Source organism: Falco peregrinus, chromosome W (genome assembly GCF_023634155.1).
Source record: "Falco peregrinus isolate bFalPer1 chromosome W, bFalPer1.pri, whole genome shotgun sequence".
Lineage (NCBI taxonomy): Eukaryota > Metazoa > Chordata > Aves > Falconiformes > Falconidae > Falco > Falco peregrinus.
This window is the reverse complement of record NC_073743.1, coordinates 27,436,155-27,460,783: the sequence shown is the minus strand read 5'-3', so window position 1 is coordinate 27,460,783 and position 24,629 is coordinate 27,436,155. Positions and strand designations below refer to the sequence as shown.

General features: G+C 43.5%; 1 protein-coding gene across 8 annotated transcripts in view; it reads left to right on the top strand.

Moving 5' to 3' along the window:
• LOC129782557 (protein FAM219A-like) overlaps nucleotides 1-24,629 on the top strand; it is a 164,416-nt gene that overhangs the window by 129,853 nt on the left and 9,934 nt on the right. For 6 of the 8 annotated variants that reach the window (XM_055792744.1, XM_055792743.1, XM_055792741.1 and 3 more), the window contains 3 exons: nucleotides 18,283-18,385; nucleotides 23,191-23,271; nucleotides 23,635-23,689. In XM_055792744.1, the coding sequence (XP_055648719.1) occupies nucleotides 18,283-18,385; nucleotides 23,191-23,271; nucleotides 23,635-23,689 (239 nt within the window). The remainder of the gene's footprint in view (nucleotides 1-18,282; nucleotides 18,386-23,190; nucleotides 23,272-23,634; nucleotides 23,690-24,629) is intronic. The other 2 variants (XM_055792747.1, XM_055792745.1) reach the window with 1 other exon arrangement.

Here is a 24,629-nt window from a genome sequence, read left to right as displayed (position 1 = left end):
GATGCTGAACTCGAGAAAAGATCCAATTCTACAGCGTTGGTCTGGTGTTGTTCGTGATGCTATTTTAGAGGGTGACTGGCAGGTGACTAGCTCGTTAGCTTGTCCAGTAGTGGTTAATAATCTTGGTGCACAATGGGAGCCACATGATTGGAAAATATTGCAATAGGTGAAGCAAACCGTCACTACTCATGGTCTGCGTTCAGAGGCTGCACGACAGATCATACAGTTTATTTTCACAGCAGACGTTCTTTCACCTGCTGATTGTGCTGGACTTGCTTCCCTATTATTGTCTCCTTCTCAATATCTAATGTTTGATAGGGAGTGGAAGAGACTAGCTGTAGAGGAAGCAAATAGATCCAAATATAGGAGATCCACTTTATGGTGTACAGGCAGATATGTTACCTGGGCAGGGACTTTACTATGCAGGTTCCTTTGCAGTATCCTATACAAATGCATCAACTTGCTCAAACTTTAGCACATCGAGCCCTTTTGTCTGTGCCAGACAAGAAGAAACCTGCTTCCTATACCACTGTTCGTCGGGGGACAATGGAGCCCTATGGACAATTTGTCTGCAGCATTTGTCTGCAGCATTAAAGGACAATTCTGATTTACCTTCAGATCTGCAGGAACATTTGTTCCACACCCTCGCTTTTGAAGGGGCTAACCCAAGAACAAGGGCGATCTTAGCAACACTACCCCAAGGAAGTCCCATAGATGAAATGTTGATTAGAGCTACTTGAGCCGAACAAAATAACCAAGCGGCTGCCTTTACTGCTGCGATGAGGGAGCAAGGGCATATAATTGCAGCAGCCTTAACAAATCATATAGGTGGACATCAAAAAGAGAGTGATGGTAAATCAGGATTTGGTATTTGTTATCAATGTGGTGAATCTGGACACATGAGGCATACTTGTTCAAAGACTGTTTGGTGTCACAAATGTAAATTAGGTTCACATGCTACTGCTGCTTGTAGATATAACAGGTCAGGAAACATGCAGCACAGCGCGATGGGTCTATGTGCGAAGACACAAGTACAGGCCCCAACAACGCAGATGAGAAATGTGGTTTCTTATACCAGCACATCCCAGCCACCCAGGGGAGTCTTGGGGTGGACATGGCAACCACAGTAGAAGTAACTTTGAATAATAAAGAAGTGACTTTAATTCCAACTGAAGTAAAAGGACCTTTGTGTAATGTGAATTCTCCAGTTGGAGGACTTTTATTGGGGAAATCTTCGACAGGAAGGCAAGGAGTAATTGTTTTACCTGGAGTAATTGATGCAGATTTTACTGGACACATACAAGTTATGGCCTATGCGTTACAACCACCTGTTACTATTCCAAAAGGAAGTAAAATTGCTCAAATACTTCCCTATGACAGCCTTGTTGCGCATTGACAATCGTATGAGCAACTCAGACAAGGCCAGACATCTAAGTTAAGAGGAGAAGATGGTTTTGGATCTACCAGACATGAGGTGTGTTTCACATTAGATCTTAATCAAAGACCATATCAGAATATTCAATTGAAGAAAGGCAGTCAACAAATTAGTCTGGAACCTCTATTAGACTCCGGGGCAGATGTCACCATCATTAATCAACATATATGGACCCAGAATTGGGAACTGCAATCTCCAATCACCCAAGTGGTAGGAGTAGGAGGTGCAAAAGTCCCAAAACAGAGTAAAGACTTGATTACATTGCAGTTTGAAGACGGCCAAGCTATTGTAGTTCGGCCATATGTAATGCAACTCCCACACACATTATCAGGGTTGATTGGACGGGATGTTTTGTCACAATTGGGACTAGTTATGACAACTGACCAGCATTTTGCACCACGGCCACCAATCGGCAGCCACCCATACTGAAGATTACATGGTTAACAGAAAAGCCAATTTGGGTAGACCAGTGGCCGATAACAGAAGAACGGCTGCACATTGCTGAGGAATTGGTGCAGGAACAACTGAAAATAGGTCACATTCAACCTTCTACAAGTCCTTGGAATACTCCTATTTTTGTGATACCAAAGAAAACTGGGAAATGGCGACTTTTACATGATTTACAGAAGGTTAATGATCAGATGTTAGTGATGTGACCGTTGCAACCTGGTCTTCCAACTCCTACGATGATTCCTCAGAATTGGCAAATTGTTGTGATAGACTTGAAAGATGGTTTCTTTACGATTCCTTTACATCCTGATGACATGCAAAGATTTGCATTCACTCTGCCATCAATAAACTGCGCTGCTCCAGTCAAACGGTATGAACGGGTTGTTTTACCACAAGGAATGAAGAACTCTCCTACGATGTGTCAGACTTTTGTAGATTGGGCACTTGTTCCAGTACGGCAGCGTTGGCCTCACATCCTGATCTAGCATTATATGTATGATATTTTATTGGCCGCTGAACAAGGGATTTCAGATGATCAAATGAAATGGATTGCTGACCACCTTCTATCATGTGGTTTGGTTGTGGCGCCTGAGAAGGTTCAGCGTTCAGCCCCATGGAAATATCTAGGCTGGCTCATCTCGTATGCTCAAATCCGACCACAGAAGGTAACTTACTACACAAATAGCTAATCGGCATGATGCTCAAAGGCTTTTAGGAGATCTACAGTGGGTTCGTAATATAGTTGGCCTCACTAACGATGATTTGCAACCGTTCCGATCCTGGTTGCATGGCACCGAAGCCAACAGTCCTTGAACTTGTTCACCAGAACAGCGGGCTGCCCTAGAAGCTGTGTCCTGCAAGATTCAGACTGGCTGGTGTGGTCGCCGAATGGCAAATCATCCATTATCCTTTTTGGTTTGTAATGTTCCCACTTCACCTTTTGCCCTTATTTTACAATGGCAAAAGAAAAAGGGGGAAAATACAGCGATCGTTTTGAGGGTGGTTGTTTTTGCCATTGCAACCCAGACATCGTATTTTAAGTTGTCCAGAAGCAGTGGCGGCCTTGGTGAGAAAAGGAAGAGACAGGATTGTTGAAATTGATGGGACTGAACCGGCAGATATCAGTATTCCAGTCAGTGGTGATGATTATGAGTGGCTCCTGAGACATTCAACAGCCATACAGGAAGCCTTGATGGGCTATACAGGTGTTGCACACAACAACCGGCCAAAAGGGCCTCTCTGGAAGATGTTAGAACATTACCAGTGGATTGCGGATCTGTTATGCTCAAAAAGACCAGCTGAAGGGCCAACGGTGTTTACAGATGCAGGACGAAAGATGAAGAAGGCTGCATGTGTTTGGCAATCCGATAATCAGTGGCAGAAACACGTGATCACCGGTGAACCAGGGGACAACCCTCAAACCTTAGAACTGAAAGCACTGTGTTGGGCATTGGGAAGCTGGAACAACACACCTGTACACATAGTATCAGATTCATTGTACATAGTTGGTGTAGTACAGCGCTGTTATACATCACCAAACAGCGTGAGGGAACCAAACAACTACAGTTCCTGGTTTGAATGTTTTGTATAAAAATATGGCTTCAGGCGTATGGGAAGGACCTAGTCCGGCGTTATTTATCGGTAGAGGTTATTTTTGTATCTCCACAGATAAAGGACCTATATGGGTCCCTAGCAAGTTTGTGCGACCTGTATGTCAAGACCAGAAGACGGAAGAGAAGACTCAGAGCGAGCAGACAGAATAAACTGTCTATGTTGTAAGGGATGTAAACCGCGGGTATTGTGCCAATGTATGCTATGTGGGGTAAAACGGTTCTGTAAGCCAAAGCTGAAATGTCAATGGTGTAAAGAGTGTATGTGTTTGATTAGTAACCGGGCATGAAGCAAGAGAAAGCATACGACTAGTGCAATGCCATGCTGATTGGCGACAGTATACATCATCAGAATCTGTGAAAGCACAGATTTGTGGGGTTGAATATTTAAAAAAAATATATATATATAATTTTGGAAATTGTAGGAGTAAACGTGTTTGAGCAGTGGACTTGGTTTACGGTCTTGATGAATTTTTTACCCATTGGCCAAAGTATTTTTGACATCTTGCCTAGGACAAACATATGGGTGACATGGGCAAATATCACGGGAGTAACAGACTTTTGTTTAAGTCTGCAACAGGCAGACAACCCCTTTAGAACTTGTTTAATTGGTATTCCCCTGCAAGAGAATGAAACAAATTTTGATGGGTTTTGGAATGTTAAAGCAGTGAATCTGACTTCCAATCAGAATGGTACATGTATGAGTCCAAATGGCAGCATCAAATGCTAAAAATATACGAAGGTTAGCGTGTTGGGGAGAGAAACAATTTAATCTTACATTGCAGATTTTAAGTTCATTATTGCTTGATGTAGATAGTGTTAGGCATGGTACGTTACAAAATAGAGCTGCAATAGATTTTTTGTTATTAGCACATGGACACGGTTGTGAGGATTTTGAAGGGAAGTGTATGAACCTTTCTGATCATTCCATATCGATGCACAAGAAGTTGTCATGACTGCAGGGAAACATGAAGCATATTCTTGCTGATGATAATCCCTTTGATGAATGGTTGAGAGGATTGGGGATAACAGGTTGGTTAAAGACGTTATTGATGGAAGGAATACGCTTTGTTATAATCATGTTGTAATGTTTTTAATTTTTGGCTGTTTATTTTCTTGTTTGAAGAAAGGTTTAACATCTATTGTGAAACAGACATGGGTTGTCCAAAAAGAAAAAGGGGGATATGTAGAGGAATTTTTAAAGGCCCGAGGACATATGTTACCATTGTCCGGGTTGGACAACCCAGGCCTGTTAGTTGAAACTGCAGAGCAACTTTAAATTGTCCTTGAAACAAGCAGTGAGAAAAAGAAAACAAGCTATGCACAAACAAGTAGCCAGGTGCAGAGCAAGTCTTGGGAACCGCGAAATCAACACACTCTGATCAGCACACTCTGATCAGGTGCCTGCAGCATGCTCACCGATCAGCGACACGGACATCCGCGTGACCAGAAACTTTTATCCAATCACCTGTGTTTAGAGTCACGTGAGCGGTTGATTTAAGTTATAAATATGACCTGTTTGTTTAATAAAGTGAGCACGGCATGTAGCCATATTGGTGTGATTGTCATGACTTGGCCGACTCTCCATGGGGGACCCTCTTCGGTTCAGTCTCAGGAAGAGAAGGCTCTGGGGAGACCTTATAGAGGCCTTCCAGTACCTAAAGGGGGCCTACAAGAAAGCTGGAGAGGGACTTTTTACAAGGGCCTGTAGTGATAAGGCAAGAGGTAATGCTTTTAAACTGAAAGAGGGTAGATTTTGATTAGATATTATGAAGAAGTTCTGTCTTGTGAGGGTGGTGAGACACTGAAACAGGTTGCCCAGAGCAGCTGTGGATGCCCCCTCCCTGGAAGTGTTCAAGGCCAGGTTGGATGGGGATTTGAGTACCCTGGTCTAATGAAAGGTGTCCCTGTTCATGGAGGGAGGTTAGAACTAGATGATCTTTAAGGTCCCTTCCAACCCAAACCATTCTATGATTCTATGATGCAGGCTGCTTCATGCCCTCCCAGACTCCTCTGCTCTATCCTGCTTCTTCAAGGAAATGTCTGCCTGGAAAATTTGTGAAAAGCCAGCAGAAACCTGGATTTGGGTAAAGCTGTCTCTCCCCAAACTGTACCAGCCCTGCTGGTATTGCTAATGATTGCCTGTTGGCTCTGCAAACCATCACATCTGTACTCACAGTGTGCTCAGTCACCCGTAACTGCTTCATGGGAAGGAGGACAACAAACCACATGGGTGTGAGTATTTTTCTAGGTAAAATGATAAAATTAGAAGGGCCAAGTGAAATGAAAGCTAAACAACTTATTTCAAGTACTTGCAAATGTCATGTAAAGAGCATCATTGGAGCTCTGCTATTATACTGTCCTTTTACTGTCAGCAGTTAGTGATTTCTCTGCTGGAGAGCAGCCTTGTTTTGTTTCATTCTAGCTTCCCCATCTCCATGTCTCTGTCCTTCACCTTGTATTTCTGCTGTATTAGCTTTTCATTGATCATCAAACAGCAAATTCACCAGACACAAAATAACCAATGGCTGGAAATCATGGTCTTATGTTTCTTCATTTGTTCTTATATGTTCCATTTTCTTTATATTTGATGCGAGTGCCTGTTAACAACCCTTCCTCATTCTTCTGGTGCCCGAGAGTTGCCCAGAATTAGGTAGTTCTGTAGAGCTGACATTTGACGAGCGAGGGGAAGCACGCGGCCGACTCAATATGAGTGATAAAGCAAGCTTCAATTTATTACGGCGCGATTATGTCTTATATACAGTTCCAGTTAATTATGCCTACAAATCATCTGCTGATTGGCTAAGCTCTAAAGGATTACACTTTCATACGTCCCCCTATTTGCTGTTTCTGCGGATAGCTAACTACATATATTTTTTTTTCTCTCTTATCTATGTGAATTCCTCAAAGTTATTTACAAGGTCAGCATAACCTTATCTCTCTTCCCTTATTAGCAAGCCTGGTAATTTTCCATTTTTAGCAAGCCTGGTAATTTTCCATTTCTAGCAAGTCTGGTAATTTCTCGCTGCGGCCTAGCTTGGTTCACTCCAGACTTATGTCAAAAAGCTGTATCACACAGTCCTTCTATGGAACCGTGGCCGTTCTCTTTCGTCCATTCTGCAACAATTCCCCCTTTTTCTTTTTGGACAAGGAAAACTGGTCCAGTTACACGCTCAAATAATTTTCGAATACAAGAGAGAGCACAGCTTAAACATATAAATCCAATGATAACAATTATTACTATAAGCAACACACTTTGCAACAGTCTTTTTAACCAGCCTCCTATCCCAAGCCAATTTGTTAAGCTTTCAAGGCCAAAAAATCCAACATCTTGTTGAATTTTTTGAGAATGTTCCATCAATTGTTTGATTTCTTTATGTATGGAGCTTGAATTATCTTCAAGGTCCATACAACACATGCCTTCAAAATCTTCACAGCCATGTCCATGTGCTAATAGTAAAAAGTCAATGGCCATGCGGTTTTGCAAAACAGCATGTTGAACAATAGTTAAACTATCAGCTAGGTCTGATAAAACTCTGCTGGTGAGGTTGGCTTGTTTAACCACCCAACAAGACAGCTTTTCTAAATTTTTGTGGGCCCGAGCAGCGGCGGCACCTGGGATAAATAACGAAGCAAAAAATACCTCCCATTTGTTCCAAAGTTGAACGTTATCATCACAGGTGTTACCAAGGATCTGGGAAGTGTCTCTTCTCCATCTCACTGGATTTGATTTGTTAGGATGAATATGTGGTAAGGCTAAACTCAGACGACCGATGGTACGTGGACCACCTACAGGCATTGAGGGTATTCCATTCCATGCTCTATTACCACAAATAAAAAACAAACCAGGGGGTAATTTCCTAGGATATAATACTCCAGGTGCAGGATTAGACAGATTTCGACTGATATGGTTACACCAAACACTCCAATTAAACTGATTCTTAATTGGATATACGGGAGTGATAGCAGTTGTACTACAAGGCATGTTAGAGGCTTCACCAGCACAAGGGTACCGGGAAGAATTCAAATATACACAATAAGAGGCATTTAGTGAATCGACTAGTTCGATTTCTTGAGGGCTAGGACCAATAGGGAGTTTGTCATCCCAGTTATCAAATTTTTCAAAAAAGCTGCTCATATTATTACCTCGAGCCAATATGGTAACTTTTGGCATCTGGTTAAGAGACTGGTTAAGGGCGATCCAATCTGAGTCATTTAACGGCACACCTACTAAACAAGTTAAAAAGGGTACGCTAGGGGTTGACAAACTTGCACAAAACGTGGCTGTGTTAATAGCTCTACTTAAAGTTACCCATACATTTTCTCGCAAATCAAACAATGATTTAGGCACAAAAGCTACAACTACGACAACAAAATTAATTAACACAACAATTCTCAACATTATGCTTAAAATATAGCTAAAACAATATTAATAAATCAATCACGAGTTGACGTTGGTTACTGGAGCATCAGTCACTGCTGCTTTGGTCCATTTTGCTGGGATCCACTGCGGCCCTGTGGGGGTAAGTACACACATATAACCTCTTCCAGCATACTTTACTTCTGCTGGCCCTTTCCACAAACCAGTTGAAGGATCCCTGTACATAACAAACATTGGAACATCATCTTTACATGTTTTAAGATACCCATGTAACCATGCAGGTGATTCTTGCTGTTCTGCAAATATACATAGATGATTCAACACAAAAAGAACTTTAGCAAGTCTCTCTTGTACATCTGTAATCTTCTCAAACTTTTGTAAATATTGCTTTAATGTCTGATGTGTTCTTTCAATGATTGCTTGTCCCGTGGGAGAGTGAGAAATACCTGTAATATGTCGCACTCCCCATGCTTGACAAAAACGTCTCATTTTTTCACCGACAAAAGCAGGGCCATTATCAGTCTTTATTGTCTGTGGCACTCCCATGACAGCAAAACAACTTGTTAAATGCCGTATTACATGGAGTGCTCGATCCCCTGTTTGTGCTGTAGCCCATACAAATTTACTATATGTATCAATTGTAACGTGTACATATTTTAATCTGCCAAATTCAGCAACGTGAGTGACATCCATTTGCCACAACTCTCTGGCTTTAAGTCCTCTGGGGTTCACCCCGATACCTAGTCCCGGTCCATGATGACTGCACGTAGGACAAGCTCGTACAATTCCTCTAGCTTCTTCCATTGTAATGTCAAATTGTCGATGCAGTCCCCGCGCGTTTTGGTGAAATGTGTTGTGTGATTCTCGTGCTTTAACAAACTCGCTTAGTGGAGCTGCTACAGACACGAGCTGGTCAGCGCGCGCATTCCCTTCCCCCAAACCTTCAGACCATTTATGACTTCTAATATGTATAACGCAGTAGGGTTGCGTGCGCTGCTGTATTGCTGATAACAGTTGCCTAAGGAGTTCAAACAGCCGTTGACTTTGCACTTCTTTAAGGCGAGCATCTTCAATTGGGCTTACGATTCCAGCAACATACATCGAGTCCGTTACAATGTTTAACCTCGCATGTATCCATTGGGTACATACCCATACAACAGCAGCTAGCTCTAAAGTTTGTAACGAATCTCCTGCTTTCGCAGGAAGGATTTGGTGGTGCCATTGATTGTTCTCGTGCCATGTTGCTGCTGCTTTTCTTGAGCGTTTCCCTGCATCCGTATAAACTGTGATAGCATCCGCTAAGGGTCGCTCACTTCGTTTCGGACGCTTTAACCAGTCATAATTACTAATCCATTTTAATATAGGTGCTTTTAAAGGCTCAACTTTAATCTCCAGAGCTTCACTTAATAAACTTAACTGTAAAGCTGATGAATTCTGCAACCACCACTCCAAGTCTTTTCTGCGTATTGGTAGATACATGACATTTGGCTCCATTCCGGTAATTTGTAAAATTCGCGTTCTTCCTTTTCGAATGATTTCTGCCAAATTTTGCGTTTTTTCTTGGATGGTAGTCTTTGGTTGCATTTTGGTAAAGATCCACTCTAATACTCTCACAGTCTCCCCCTTTTTCTTTTTGCACTGTGTAAGTGCACCAATAAAGTGTGAGGGACCGTTTAACACAGTGAGGTCTACAGGAAGATCAGGGTCAATTCGATCTACTGCACGCTCTACAACCCGCTCACTGAGTTGTTGAATCATAACTTGTTGATCCTTAGAAACAATAACAGGATTAGATGGATCTGTTCCTTTTAATAAAGGTCGTAACACATCTAGTTCATCATTGGTGATGCCTGCTACTGGGCGTAGCCATTGGAGGTCACCCAATAACTTTTGAGCATCATTGAGGGTATGCAGATCTTTACAAATGGTTAATTTTTGTGGACTCACTTGTGACTGAGCAATATTCCAGCCAAGATATTTCCATGCGGGTGAACGCTGGACCTTTTCAGTTGCTATGACAAGATTTTGCGTCTCTAACTGTCGTTGTAAAAAGGTCTCCTGTTGTTCAGTGAAAGGCTGTTTTTGAGCAAATAGAATATCATCCATATAATGGTAAATAATAACATGAGGCCATGCTTTTCAAATAGGTTGGAGAGCAGCATCAACAAATAGCTGACACAGGGTAGGGCTATTTTTCATGCCTTGTGGTAACACAGTCCATTCAAATCGCTGGTCAGGTCCCTCTCTGTTAACCGATGGCAATGTAAATGCAAATCCTTGAGTGACATTGGGGTGTAGCTGAATTGTAAAAAAGCAGTCTTTTAAGTCAATTATTAATAAATGCCATTCGGTGGGCAACATAGCAGGATTAGGAAGACCCAGTTGTAAGGCTCCCATTGCTTGCATTTGTTGATTCACTGCTCGTAGATCATGTAAAAGCCGATATTTTCCTGATTTTTTCTGGATTACAAATATCGGTGTATTCCAAGGACTGGTTGACGGTTTAAGATGACCTTGTGTTAACGGGTCTTGAACTAGCAAATGTGCTTGTTGCAGACTTTCCTTTTTCAACGGCCACTGTCCGATCCAAACAGGCTCTTCTGTTAGCCATTTCAAAGGAATCGGGAAAGTCCAATTGGCAGTGACCGTTCCTAAAAAGGTGAATTTGTAGTAAGTAGTACTCCTAATTGATTCAACACATCTCTTCCGATGAGTGCATTCACTCCACTAGGTAAGGGCATAACAGTAACATGTAGTATCGCTGTTTTTCCATCTATGATGATTTGTATTCTTTGTTGACTGCGCTGAACAGGCACTATTCCCCCTACTCCTTCAACTCCTCCAGGGACGTGTTGCAGTGGCCAATAAGAAGGCCACTGACCACGTGCGATGATTGTGATATCGGCACCAGTGTCCAAAAGTGCAGTCATGTGTTTTTTATCAGTCCCATGTACAAGAATAATTTGGGCGAGTGGTCGTCGGTTCATAGGTACAGTCAACATCGCTAAGCCTCCTGTGGATCCAAAACCATCTGTCCCGCGATCGTGATTGGAGACTGCAGACATTTGGTGAGTTAAGTGTTGGAGTGGTATTAATTGAGCAATGCGACTACCTTTAGGAATATATATAGGTGGAAAACTTGTTTGAACAATTATAAAAATTTCTCCTTTATAGTCACAATCAATAAGTCCTGGTAAAACAAAGAGTCCCTTGAGGCCAGTGGAAGAACGACCCAGCAGTAAAGCTCCATGAGGTTGTCCGTTTATCATTATAGGTCCTTTGATTCCTGTGGCAACTTTCTGTGGACGATTATCAAGTAGAGTAATGTCTATTGCTGTTGCCAGATCCAATCCGAGGCTCCCTCGGGTTGCTGGTCGTAAATTTGTGGCTGGTTGAAGGCGGGAGGTGTTGGTTGTTGGTTGGGGAGCTGGCTGGGGACAGTCACCGGCATGCAGGTTGCTGGAGCCGCTATTGGGGTCGGCGCGCCGTGACTCCTGGCGCTCCGCTTCCCGTTTCCCGAACACCAGCAAGCTGCGGTATTATGATTATTTATTTGACAGTTTTGGCACCATACTTGGCGTTCTCGACACTGCCGGTGCGTATGACCCGAACGTCCACAACGAAAACATATATAGTCCCTTCGATGGTGTATTCTGTCTCGACGTTCATCCGGAGGTTTCAGTGGAGCGAGGGCTGCAAATGCTTGCTGCTGAGCCTTAACTAAATTGTCCCCTACCTCTTTAAGCACTTCAACTAACAGAGCTTGGGCTCCTACAGGAACTCTGCTCATTCGCTCTAACATGGTTTCAATAGAGGCATCCAGAGGAAGAGTAACTAAAATGCCTTTTGTATAAGAGTTACAATTTTCCAGCACACATTGTCTTAACAAAGGTCCTTTCATAAAGTCAGCCATATCTGCACGATTAATAGCATCTGTAACCCTATCTACAAAAGAGGCAAAAGATTCATCCCTTCCTTGTTTGACTGACATATATGAGGGCGTAGCCGGTGTAGTTTTGACTTTTTGTAAGGCTTCTCATGCTAGCCTCATAGACTCTAATAAAACATCTGGGCCAGATTGCATCTGCATTTCTACAGAAGCAAAGGGCCCGGTCCCCATCAATTGTTCTACTGTTAAACCCGCTAAACGATCATTCGGTGCACGAGGCATATGTACAGACAGTTCACAAAGTTTCTGCCAATGGGCTTGCCATAACAACTGTTGTGATTGTTTCAAAATGAGTCTCATTATATTTTTAATGTCTTCTGGACAAAGCATTCTGCTACTCCAAATATAGTTTAACATTTGCCTTGCAGGTTCGCCATGTAAACCTGACTCATTAACTGTACTCCGTAACTGATTTAATATTTTCCAGTCTAAAGTATGATGTTCTCCTGTCATTACTCCTGCATTATCAACAGTGTAAATTACTGGATAGGCTTGATGATTAATTTGAGCTACGACATCAAAGTCTTTTTGTTCCATCACTTCTCGGACTATTTTGTCCCAACCAACTCGAATTAGTCGTGGCTGCGGGTGAAGGCAAGGTGGTTTAAAAGTTTTATTAGCTGAATCAGTTTTTAACTTCCCATCGTCTGCCCCCTCATTTTTGTCACTTGTCTCCTCCTCAGTTTCACTTTCTTGTGATTCTCCCTGCACCTCCTCTTGAGGTGGTGCCGAGGGACAAGCTTTTTCTTCCGGAGGAGGAGGGGGAGGAGGATGGTCTGAGGGTCGGCGAACAACAGGAACAGGGATTCCCGAGGCAGGGGGGGTAAAATAATCACCTCCTGCCGTAAGACGCCCAGCAGCCGGGTCAGACTGTTCGAGTCGGCTGGAAGCAGCTGCTGCCATTTGTTTTTCAACTTTATATCTTTTTAAACAATTAATAACTTCTCTCCAAGGTTTCATTAATTTCTTAGCAGCTTTATCATCATCAATTACTGAAACCCATAAACAATCCCCATAATTACGCCATTCTTCTACTTCAAACATATGCTCAGGATCTGCAAAATATCCTTTTGCTCTACCTAATGCAATTAACCCGGCCAGATCTTTTAAAGGGCCTACTCCCCGCTTTTCTAAAAAGCATTGTAAAAGAGCGAGTGCTACCTCTTTTTCCATAGCGCGCTTTAAACAGTTCTTTTCCTTGATTAAGATGCAGCCTTTTCCCTGGGTAGTCACTCACAGACGGCGAACCTTTCCTTGATTAACGTTGGTTCAAGCACGGATCGGGCACGATGCCAGCATCAGTCGATCTTTGCTCCCTGGTCGCTGCTACCAGTGCTTCTCCGTCCTCGCTGTCTGGTGAAGAACAGGGATTGGGGGTCCCTGTTCGGGCGCCACTTTGACGAGCGAGGGGAAGCACGCGGCCGACTCAATATGAGTGATAAAGCAAGCTTCGATTTATTACGGCGCGATTATGTCTTATATACAGTTCCAGTTAATTATGCCTACAAATCATCTGCTGATTGGCTAAGCTCTAAAGGATTACACTTTCATACATCCTCCTATTTGCGGTTTCTGCGGATAGCTAACTACATATATTTTTTTTTCTCTCTTATCTATGTGAATTCCTCAAAGTTATTTACAAGGTCAGCATAACCTTATCTCTCTTCCCTTATTAGCAAGCCTGGTAATTTTCCATTTCTAGCAAGTCTGGTAATTTCTCGCTGCGGCCTAGCTTGGTTCACTCCAGACTTATGTCAAAAAGCTGTATCACACAGTCCTTCTATGGAACCGTGGCCGTTCTCTTTCGTCCATTCTGCAACAGACAATGATTTTTCATCAAGCTGTATTGCCTTCCTGGAAGTTCAATGCACATACTGGAATGCTGCAGGCAGCATAGGCAGTCCTGGGCATGGAGAACCTTTTCATAGCCAGCACCGGAAACTGCCAAGTGCTGAGGACAAACTATGCCTATCGTCTCTGGTGGAACCATGCCCCCAATAAGCAGTGGCCTTGAGGCTTGGGGAGACATGCAGGAATACAGGTCTCATCTAATTCCAGTGAAAAATACTTGACTACCATAGTGGAGAGTCTGAGATGACTCAGAAGGAGTCTTAGCTTTTCATACCCTGAGAATTGCCCAGGTGCATAGTTCCCAGGTTTCACACAAAAGTTAGCACAGCTCAGTCAGTGGAGGGTTGTGATCTTGGGATTCATGCTTATTTGGGTATAGCATCAGCCAATATGGGGCAGGTTTTCAAGAAAAATGCTATTTATGTATCGAGGCTAGGTTATGGTTCCTTCTCTCATCTTTTCTTTACTGTGCTGGTTTATGTGTTTGATCGCAGCTTCTATGGGAACTACCTAAATTTGTGAAATTACAGATTTTTGTTAAAATGTTGGACCCTAAAAAGTAACATCTTCAGAAGTGCCTAAATCAGTCACATTTCTAGAAAGAACCTAGGTACTTAGAGTTTGGGGCCCGGGCCTTCAAAGAAACATCTGGGGGCTAAAACCAAAAGAGCTGGAAGCCTGGGAAAGAGCTCCTAGGAATGGAGTTCACAAACTCCACCTGCTACACCAGTGTCGTGGTTTAACCCTGGCTGGCAACTAAGTACCTGTCCTAGTTTCAGCTGGGATGGAGTTAACTTTCTTCTTAGTAGCTATTACAGTACTGTGTTTTGGCTGTGATGTGAGAACAATGTTGATAGGACACTGATGTTTTTAGTTCTTGCTGGGTGATGTTTATACTAAGTCAAGGACTTTTCAGTTTCTTGGGCCCTGCCAGCAAGAAGGCTGGAGGGGCACAGGAAATTGGGAGGGGACACAGCCAGGACAGCTGACCCAAGCTAGCCAAAGAGGTATTCCATGCCATATGACATCATGCTGAGTATATAAACTGGGGGAAAAAAGAAGGGAGGGACAAATGGCATTATGGCGTTTGTCATCCTGAGTAACTGTTACGTGTGATGGAGCCCTTCTTTCCTGGGGATGGCCGGACACCTGCCTGCCCATTGGAAGTGGGGAATGAATTCTTTCCTTTGCTTTGCTTGCATGCGCAGCTTTTGCTTTACCTATTAAATTATTCTTATCTCAACCCTTGAGTTTTACATTCCTTTCTGATCCTACTTCCCATCCCTCTGGGTGGGGGGCAGTGAGCAAGCGGCTGGGTGGGGCTTGGTTGCCGGCTGGGGTTTAAGCCACAACAGTACCACATAGCCACTCAGTCACTCCCTCCCACAGTGGGATGGGGGAGACAATTGGAAGAGTAAAAGTGAGAAAACTCCTGGGTTGAGATAAAGACAGTTTAATAGGTAAAGCAAAAGCTGTGCATGCAAGCAAAACAAAGCAAAGAATTCATTCACTACTTCCCATGGGCAGGCAGGTGTTCGGCCTTCTCCAGGAAAGCAGGGCTCCATCATGCATAACGGTTACTTGGGAAGACAAATGCCATAACACCAAATGTCCCTCCCTTCCTTCTTCTTCCCCCAGTTTATATACTCGGCATGATGTTATATGGTATGGAATATCCCTTTGGCTAGTTCGGGTCAGCTGTCCTGGCTGTTTCCCCTCCCAATTTCCTGTGCCCCTCCAGCCTTCTTGCTGGCAAGGCCTAAGAAACTGAGAAGTCCTTGACAGTATAAACATTATCTATCAACAACTAAAACCAAATGTGTGTTATGAACATTATTTTCACACCAAATCCAAAACACGTCACTGTACCAGCTACTAAGAAAATTAACTCTATCCCAGCTGAAAGCAGGACAGCCAGGAGGAAGCACTGAGCAGAAAATGGGCACTGAAAACTTCATTCCCCCATTCTGTTGAACCTGATGGTTGGTGTGCTGGATCTTATAGACCAGTATTACTTCAGGAGATTGGCACACAAACAGCTCCTTTGGATGATGGTGGAAGTAGCACTTGTTCATAATACTTGTAAGGGTCAGAAAGCTTCAAACCCTGAAGTGACTCATGCGCATCTCCACCATCTTCTAGGAGCTTGTCCTAACACCCCAGGGCTGGGTAGACTTCCCATTACTCCTGCTAGCCCTTGCTTTTTGGCCACCAGGGACTCAGGATTCATAGCATCCAAGAAGGAGCTGAACTATTGATTCATGCTTAAGAAATTTGGCTGGGGACGCAGGCATGGATGTTCCTACTGCACTTACATTGCTTTGGGAATGTTCACTCCAAGCCACTAAATAAGTGAAAGAAGGAGTTAAATAGGAAATCTTGTATTGTTCGGACCCACACATTGCAATAGCTATCAGTAAGAGTATAGAAATAGTCATAGGGAGACATATTGGAGAAAAAAGACAATTAGCAAAAGTCCAGATTCATTGACCAAATGAGTAATCTGAGTTGGAGAAGAGCGTTAGTGCTTGTACCAAGCATTCAATAGAAAGCAGAGAGCACCAGTCCATTTAAAAGGCTCAGACAGGCCTTAACTGTCTTGACAGAAACTGAAACCTGTAACCTTGTTTCTGAGTCAGGTGCCTTTTGTGAATTATACAGGCTCTTAAAGTATTGGCAGCTTGTCTCAGTGCTATGTATTTGTAGTCGGTGCTGGAGCTTCTGGTGTAGATGGGTGCAAGTTGTTTTATATTTAGAGTTGTAAATATCTGCCTCCATTAAACCCTGCTTTATCCCTCTGTGTCTGAATAGAAAAATTCACATGGCCTGCAAAAATACCAGCCTTTTATTCTGGAGACAAAAATAACCAATGCATTTACAAGTTCCAGTCCTGAGAAATTACTCTGATTTAAGGTTTTGACTTCGATCCTGTATCAGTCTCTTTGTTGCTCATGCCAGAGAGAGTTATTAGACTGATCCTTTTCCTGCCAAGTTCAATGAGCATTTATTCACCTCTGCCATTGGCAGGAGCAGGGCTGGGCATGGTTTGTATGAGTATGTACTCTTCTCTGCAAGTTCCTCAGCCACACTCATCACCACAGTCTCTAGGCATCTCTGCTGCTTATTTGTCCCTCAAAAAAGGTGGCCTTGGACATGTGTCCCCCTGCTTTTACCTGTGTGGAAAGGACAGAGGTGGCCCATCTTGCACTTACACACACTGGTAGGCACACCACTTTCCAAAGACAAGTGGGAAAAGGCACTTTTCTCTCCAAGGGGTATAAAATCTGCAAGAGAAAAAAAATATATCAGCACATTCCACACACTACAAGGGAAGCAGAAGCAAAACAAATTCATTATTCAGGTTCCCCGGCCAGCAGTTTGGTAACCCCCTATTATTCAGGCATGGCACAAAAATAGTTCCCAACATTTTCTCACACGCTGGAGAATGTTTTTAACCAGGCCCTTTCCTGCTTTACTGGGCCCATGCTCAGCTTTTCCCTACAAGCCTTGCCTGTCATTGCAGGATGAGATTGGGGTAGTTAGCTCAACTTTTGTGGCTAATTGCTAACTCAACCCAATTGATTTCCCACAAGAAACAAGGAAGGACTGAATCAGAAAACTGAATATCAGTTTATATGATAACCCATCATACATGGGTTCCTATCCCTACTGGAGGCAGGGACGTATTAATACAGCACAACACTGCATACCTGCCGAAGGCTTAGCTTTTGGACCTGAATTCTAGTTGTGATCCTGTGGTAAGAAGTTGTTAAGAGAAATAGTCTCTCCTAAATGAGAAGCTAATTTAAATCCCCTCTTGCACTGAATACACAAAGAAAGCTCAATGTACTGTCCAAGTTTTAAGGTACATTTCATCAGTGAGTAGAACATGCTCTGAAAATTTAAGCAAACAATATCATATTTTAAAATATGTCTGCAAAATATTTCATTTTTTTTTAATAAAGAAAGCAAACTCCCAAGAATCAATGAGAGATAAAAGAGAAGGACACATGGGGGACATCACAGGTTGCCAGGAAAAGAAGCAGGGAGGCAGCAACATTTTCTGCTGTGGGGTGTGTTAGTCTGTTGAATTGCCATTCAGGGAAATGGTGGTAACTCAGGCCCGGTGTCAAGCTAGGCTGGACTAACACTAAATGGCGGTGCTGCTTTGATGGAGGCACTCTTCTATCCCTACTGGGCCCCTCAGTAGGAGTAGAAAAAGTAAAAGGATAAATTCCCTTGCCCAGCATAAAGCACAGTCTTAGAGTTCATGCAGCAACCAGGTGCAGATAGAGGCAAGGTTTCTCCCTTGCTCTGCCCCAGCTGGTTCTCATCCAGAAGCTCCATGATCATCTTAGTATGGTGTTGTCAACAAGCTGCTGTGAGTCAGGGTATGTTAGCTTTAGCCCCTGGTGACCTTGGAGGCAATGGGACACAGCTCATCTGGCCTTTGCAGTATCCTGCTTGGGAGATGGAGAGCTCATGTCCTTTGCTATTAATTCTGCTATGCCTTTTGCTGCTATCAAATCTGGGTTTCTGCAGCTGTATGTTGGCCAGCCAGGCTGTTGCCCTAATTTTGCTTTTCCCCTTTGTATCCCATATGCAGAGAAGCAGAGGGAGTTGGCTCAGAAGGGCTCCCTGAAGAATGGCAACATGGGAAGCCCAGTTAATCAGCAGCCCAAGAAGAACAACATGATGGCACGAACAAGGTAAAGGACTAGAAAAGCACTCGGCTGTGCTCTAAGCTGCAATTCCTAATGACCTTAGGATGGGCAAGGATGATGTTCATTGCTATTCACCTACTGCCAAACATGCTGCAAGAGCAGTGATGGCTCTTCCTGGAGCTGGCAGACCCAGATGGTCTATGCTGTGTTACATCCTGTCCCCTGGGGAGATACAGGGACAGCTGGGCTCAGGACTGGTGACAGTGCAGCCTGAAGGAGGCAGAGGCAGCCCAGCCTAGTCAAAATCAGGGGTTTGATATGGCTGCCTTTCATGTTCTAGGTAGTCTCGCATAGCACATAATCCTGCCAGCAGGAGAGTGTATGATGCTGCTTCATGTAATGCAAACTGATTTAGAGCTTAGTTCTGCCTTGACTGCTTTTATCCCAGTAGTTCCCCTGTTCCTTTTTGATTATGACCCTTTCCCCATACTGATTGACTTAACAAAGGCTTATGAATAAATAACCCATCTCTGTGTGATTTGCTATACACCTCTGCACTTTGAACAGCATGGTCATACTTTGCTGGAGCTGCTTTGGCACATCTCTGTGTGACAGTATCAGACAGTGCTACAAACCACTGTAAAAAAAAAAAATGTTCTTGGCTGAATACTTTCTTTTAGAGTATTTCTATTTTTTCCATGTAAGCTTCAGTACACCAGTGTATCACTTACCTGCATTCAGGAGGAAGGAACCCCCCTGAGTCCACAGGATTGTATACTTTACATGCTACTAGAAAGGTGGCAGTTTTTAGTGGTGGACCTCACTTAGAATGACAGCAGAATCTGCATGAATGCTGGGTGTTTATTGATGAATGAGAAAGTTGCATGGATTAACATATATTAAGTAGAACAGGTGTAGGTCAGAGCCTCTCTGCATGCAACACATCTGACAGATGAGCTTTCTTATTCACATTAATTTCCCCAAACCCACAATAGTCATAAATCATGCCAGGACTTTGTCAAGTTTTATTTGTAAGCCCCTGTGATGTTGTTGGAATATACTGCATTGCTCACTGCTCTGTGGTTGTTGAGACCATATAAAGGAGCCAGGCCCTTAGTGGCAGCAAGAAATTCAGCAGATGCTCTCAGCTGGTTTTTCCATGTTTCTCCTTGTCTTCCAAATACAAACTAGAAAAACTTGGTTTCTTTTGGCAATGGGCTGCACCCTAGCTTCCCAAGAGGAATGGTAGCAGATTTGCTGCTTTAGAAATGTAGAAACACTGAAGTTAGTGGGGGGAGATAGAGAAGATGGGATAAGTACAGGTGCCTACCTGTAAAATTAGTGACTTCTGCTTGGAGAGGCTGCTGTTTCCAAGCTGCCGATGGAAAGAAGAGCGATTTGGGTGGGGAAGGGTAGAACAGTGACACCCATCAACAAAAGCTTTTGAACAGCCAGCTCAGTTTTATTCCATTTGTGGACAGCTGAGCACTGTTCAGAGGACATGTGGATGCCTCCACAGCCAAGCAAAGCCTGCTGCAAGTAGACTTGCTTTTCTTAGTTACTTTTCACACAGCTTTTAGAATCATCCCTTGAGATCTGCAAAACAGAGATTTGCAGCCATTGCTTTAATAGCAGATGTAGCCAAGCTCCTTTGTTCCCATATGGCTGGGAGGTGTTTGGCACAGGATCTCACTAGCCCGTGTCTCTTCGTCTCCCAGCTCCCTTGGCTTTCTGGGAACCAAGTAGCACCACAAAAGCACAGCCCTCAGAATGCTTTGGTCTGTCTTGCCACAGATAGGGCAACCCTGGGAAGGCAGAAATGCCACAAGCTTGTTCAAGCAGCTTCTCTTCATAAGATAATGGCTGCAGTACAATGGGAGATACTTCTGTGACATGCACTGCAAAACATCCAGGTTATGATAGCTCTTTAAGTCTGAACTGTTGATTTCCTCTGGTCTCTGCAGATGAGAATAAGCTAAAGCCATTTCCACTTTTTTAACAGTTCTGCTCTTCTCCTCATCAAATATGTTTTCCTTCATTCAGGCAAACCACATTGCCTCTCCTAGTCTCTACTCCACCTCCTCCTTCTTCCACAAGGCTTCTATTCTGTATTATCTGTATGAATTTCTGACATCCAGCCTCTAGTACCAGGTTGCCTTTACTATTCAGTCTTCTGGGGCAAGTGCACAGCTAGCCTTAGAGGTGAAAGGATCTGAATCCATAACATGCTCAGTCTCCCTAAGAGCAAATAAAATGTGAACAAGGTTGGGGTGATGCTGGCATACTCACTATGAGCACAGGCAGAGCCTACACCACCATCCACACCACTTCCACACAGCCAGATATTGTAGCCCAATCTGAGGATAACCTAAACTCAGATTTTGTCATATTTCATGTTAAGTGAGCAAAAACACTGAGATGAGAAGCTCATACTAGGACACTTGCAGATGAAAGCAGCTATGACTACAATCTGGCTTTGTTCCAAGGACAGTGGGAAGCAAAAATAAGGACAATCAGGATGCAAGGGAAAGATTTAGATCAGGGGCAAAGACATTATCACAGTTTTTGTCTGTTGCAGAAAAATTGAAATTCTGTGTTATTAAGAAAAAAGACATTTCTCAAGAAAAAGATGTAGTGATTTTTTTAAAATCGATTAAATAGCACCACAAAGGGCTCTTCTCCTAGATCCCCTGATAGTGCTTTGTTCACTCATGATATAGTAACAACCATCAGCGAGTATATATGGAGCACTGACTTGAAAACGAGAGCAAGCATGGAAGTCAGTATTTATGATATGTGTGTGAGCAAGCTGCTGCTGCCAGATCACAGCTTCAGTTTTAGTTCCAGACATCCTGATTCTTGACTTCCTTCCTACATGCTTTAGGAGCATCATCTCAGTGCTATGGGAAGAGGTATTGAATTTTGCAAGTGGATCCCATTTTCTCCAGTTCCCTAGTGCTGCAGGTTGGAAATTCTGCATCAGTTTTTAAATTAATGTCTTTAATCTTGTGTTTCAATGAACACAATAAGAAAATACAACTAGTCATGAGCCTATACATCTGCTTTGTGATAACATTTGATATATTTTACTGTCCCTGCACCTGCAGGCCTTTGTACTGCTAAAATTGTAAGGGTTTCCTGAAATTTTCTGAGCAGAAGCAGAAGAACGTTGCAGGTGGTTAGAGTGCAGTTGGAGCATGGATGAGATGGATTATCGTCTTTCACAGAATCACAGAATGGTCAGGGTTGGAAGGGACCTCTGGAGTTCATCTAATGCAACCCCCTGCTAAAGCAGGTTCACCTAGAGCAGGTTGCACAGAATCATGTTCAGGCGGGTTTGGAATGTGTCCAGAGAAGGAGACTCCATGACCTCTCTGGGCAGCCTGTTCCAGTGGTCTGTCACCCTCAAGGTAAAGAAGTTCTTCCTCATATTCAGATGGAACTTTCTGTGGTACACTTTGTGCCTGTTGACCCTTGTCCTGTCACTGGGCACCACTGAAAAGCATCTGGCCCCATCCTCTTGACACTAGCCCTTAAGATATTTCTATGCATTGATAAGATCCCCTCTCAGACTTTTCTTCTCAAGGCTAAACAGGCCCAGCTCTCTCAGCCTTTCCTCATAAGGGAGATGCTTCAGTCCCCTAATCCTCTTTGTAGCCCTCCACTGGACCCCCTCCAGTAGTTCCCTGTCTCTCTTGAAGTGGGGAGCCCAGAACTGGACACAGCGCTCCAGATGTGGCCTCACCAGGGCAGAATAGAGGGAGAGGATAACCTCCTTTGTCCTACTGGCCATGCCTCTCCTAATGCACCCCAGGATTCCATTGGCCTTCATGGCCACAAGGGCACACTGCTGGCTCATGGTCAATTTGCTGTCTTTAGATTTATATTTTCTAAACTCTTAGTGAAGCATCATTCTTCATCATTGTGTGTTGTTAAAGACCAGTTCTTCATTTGGGAGAAAACCTGAGGTAACCCATTGAATGAGGAGATTTTCATCACTCTTACTGTTCCCACCTGCTGAATGTAGAATCTTCTTCCATTTGCTTGGTTTGGTTGATCTTATTTTAAATATGAACCAAAGTCTTTGTGCAGTTTTGTGAATGAAAGAACTCTGTTGTGAACTGGATACCATTGAATTAATGTATTTTCCTTATCCTGGAATCTCTGAAGCCTGTATTCCATTGCACAAACTCTCTCAGGCGATTAAAGGTGCAAAGTCATTGTCAGCCTTTGTAATACTTCTGATGAAGTGAAAGTCGTTATAAAATAATGGGATTTTTAAAGTGCTAGTCTGACCGGGCTCTTACGCTGCACCTACCAGCTCATATTTCTCATATTACTAAATTTAGGAGTGAGACATCAAAAGTGCTGTGTTGTGGGGGCTGGGTAGGTACTCATGCAGAAAGACCAAATATCTTATATAGTAGGAATAGTAGGAGCACCAAGCCTCTGCCTTCCCCTAGCCTCCTTCTCCCATTTACTTATTGCTAGTGTTATGTACTCATTGCTAGGGAAAAAAAAGCAACACAAAAATGAGCAATCTTATGGAACAAGCAGTGCTAGCTGAACAGGGTCACCAGAATGAAATGTGGAGTGTCCCAACTGTTTTTTTCTTCCAGGGAGGAGTGTGTACCCAAGGCATGTCCAGTGTTCATCCCTGTGAAACTGCTCTGGACAACCCAGAGACACAGCCCACTTCCTCTGAATTGCACCCATTTAAATGTCTTCACCAATAAGGGAGGACTTACAAGGAAGCGAAATGAGGAAAGCCTGTCATATGGCTTTGCTCTAGATTATGTGTGATGCTGAGCTTTACTGTGCGGTTAATGGACAACATTTAATTATTTCAGGCTCGTCGTTCCCAATAAGGGCTATTCATCATTAGATCAGAGTCCAGATGAAAAACCACTGGTAGCCCTGGATACGGACAGGTATGCAGTGTTAATAAGATGATACATATTATGATGCGAGCAAGTTTTCATGCCAGAGTGCAACACTGAAGCTAATTCCTCTGAAACTGCTCTTGCAGGCCACTAGCACTCTTCCTTGCTGTGCCCTTTGGCATATGCCATAATGAGTCTGTGTGTGTAAACAAGTAGGAAGAGACATGCTTAAAGAGCACTTTGATGGAAAGGTCTGAGGGTCACAGATGAAAGTTGCTCTCCAGACTCCCTTGATGTAACTTCTCTGTGCTTTAAGTACAGCTTCACAGCACAAGAAAGATAGGGCTAACCAGGGAATACAGGTCTCTAACTGTTGTTTCCTTTTTTGCTGTATCTTGTCCTTCCCTGCAGTGATGATGACTTTGACATGTCCAGATATTCCTCCTCGGGATACTCATCAGCTGAGGTGAGTTATACTCTTTCCTGCCATCCTTGCCATAAATGCTAATGGTAGAGCAGCCAGAAATGACTTAGAGTGACCTTGTGCTGCCAGAAACATCCCCACAAGGAATTTACCAGTGGTGTAGACTCTGTGAGCCTGGAAGGGGGCATGGCAGAAACTGTGTCATGTTTCTTTCTTCCCTAATGATCCAGTTGGCTCCCTCCCCACACTTCCATGGCACAGACACAGATCTGCCCATCGTCTGTTTTCACAGATACCTTTGGCTTCACTCAAGCTTTTCCCAGTTCTGCTCAGTCTTGCAGTGTTGGCCCATGTGGTGCAAAAGCATCAACTTGTCTGTCATGGCAGACAAGCAACCATCTACTTTCCAAGGACACAAATAAAGGATCTGAGGATGTGCTGTGGTTTCCAGTTCTTGTGGGGATCAGGGTCACCCAGTGCGTGTTTACTTGGAGCACCAGAAATTCCAGGGAGGACTTTCAGATATGAACTCTTGCCCTTTTGAAGAGAAAAGGCAGGGAAGTTCAGGCTTGTTAATCACTCTGCATTGTTTCTGAATATATTCCAAAGATCTCTTGTGAATTAGTTGTTCAGACTCTTGCTACTGCTTCTGTGGGATCTGATTTTACATCCAGGGTGCTGAGCAGCCATTCTGCACACAAGCCACTGTGAACTCTTCCCCCTTGTATTCCTTCCTTGGGCAAAAACCCTCTGAAACTCAGAGAAATGGCCAAGAGCAGGGACCAGATCGAATGATCTGGGCCATCTCTGGGCCCTAATGAAGTGTTCACCCAGATATGGCTAGACAGCACTTGAATTCAAGATTACAAAAAGCCAAGAGGCTTTGCCACCTTTCAACTGCTATGGTGTTCCAGGCTGAGAGGAGGGGCTGCCCAGCTGCCAGTCAGTTTATTATCATTATTATTACATTACTTTAAATGAG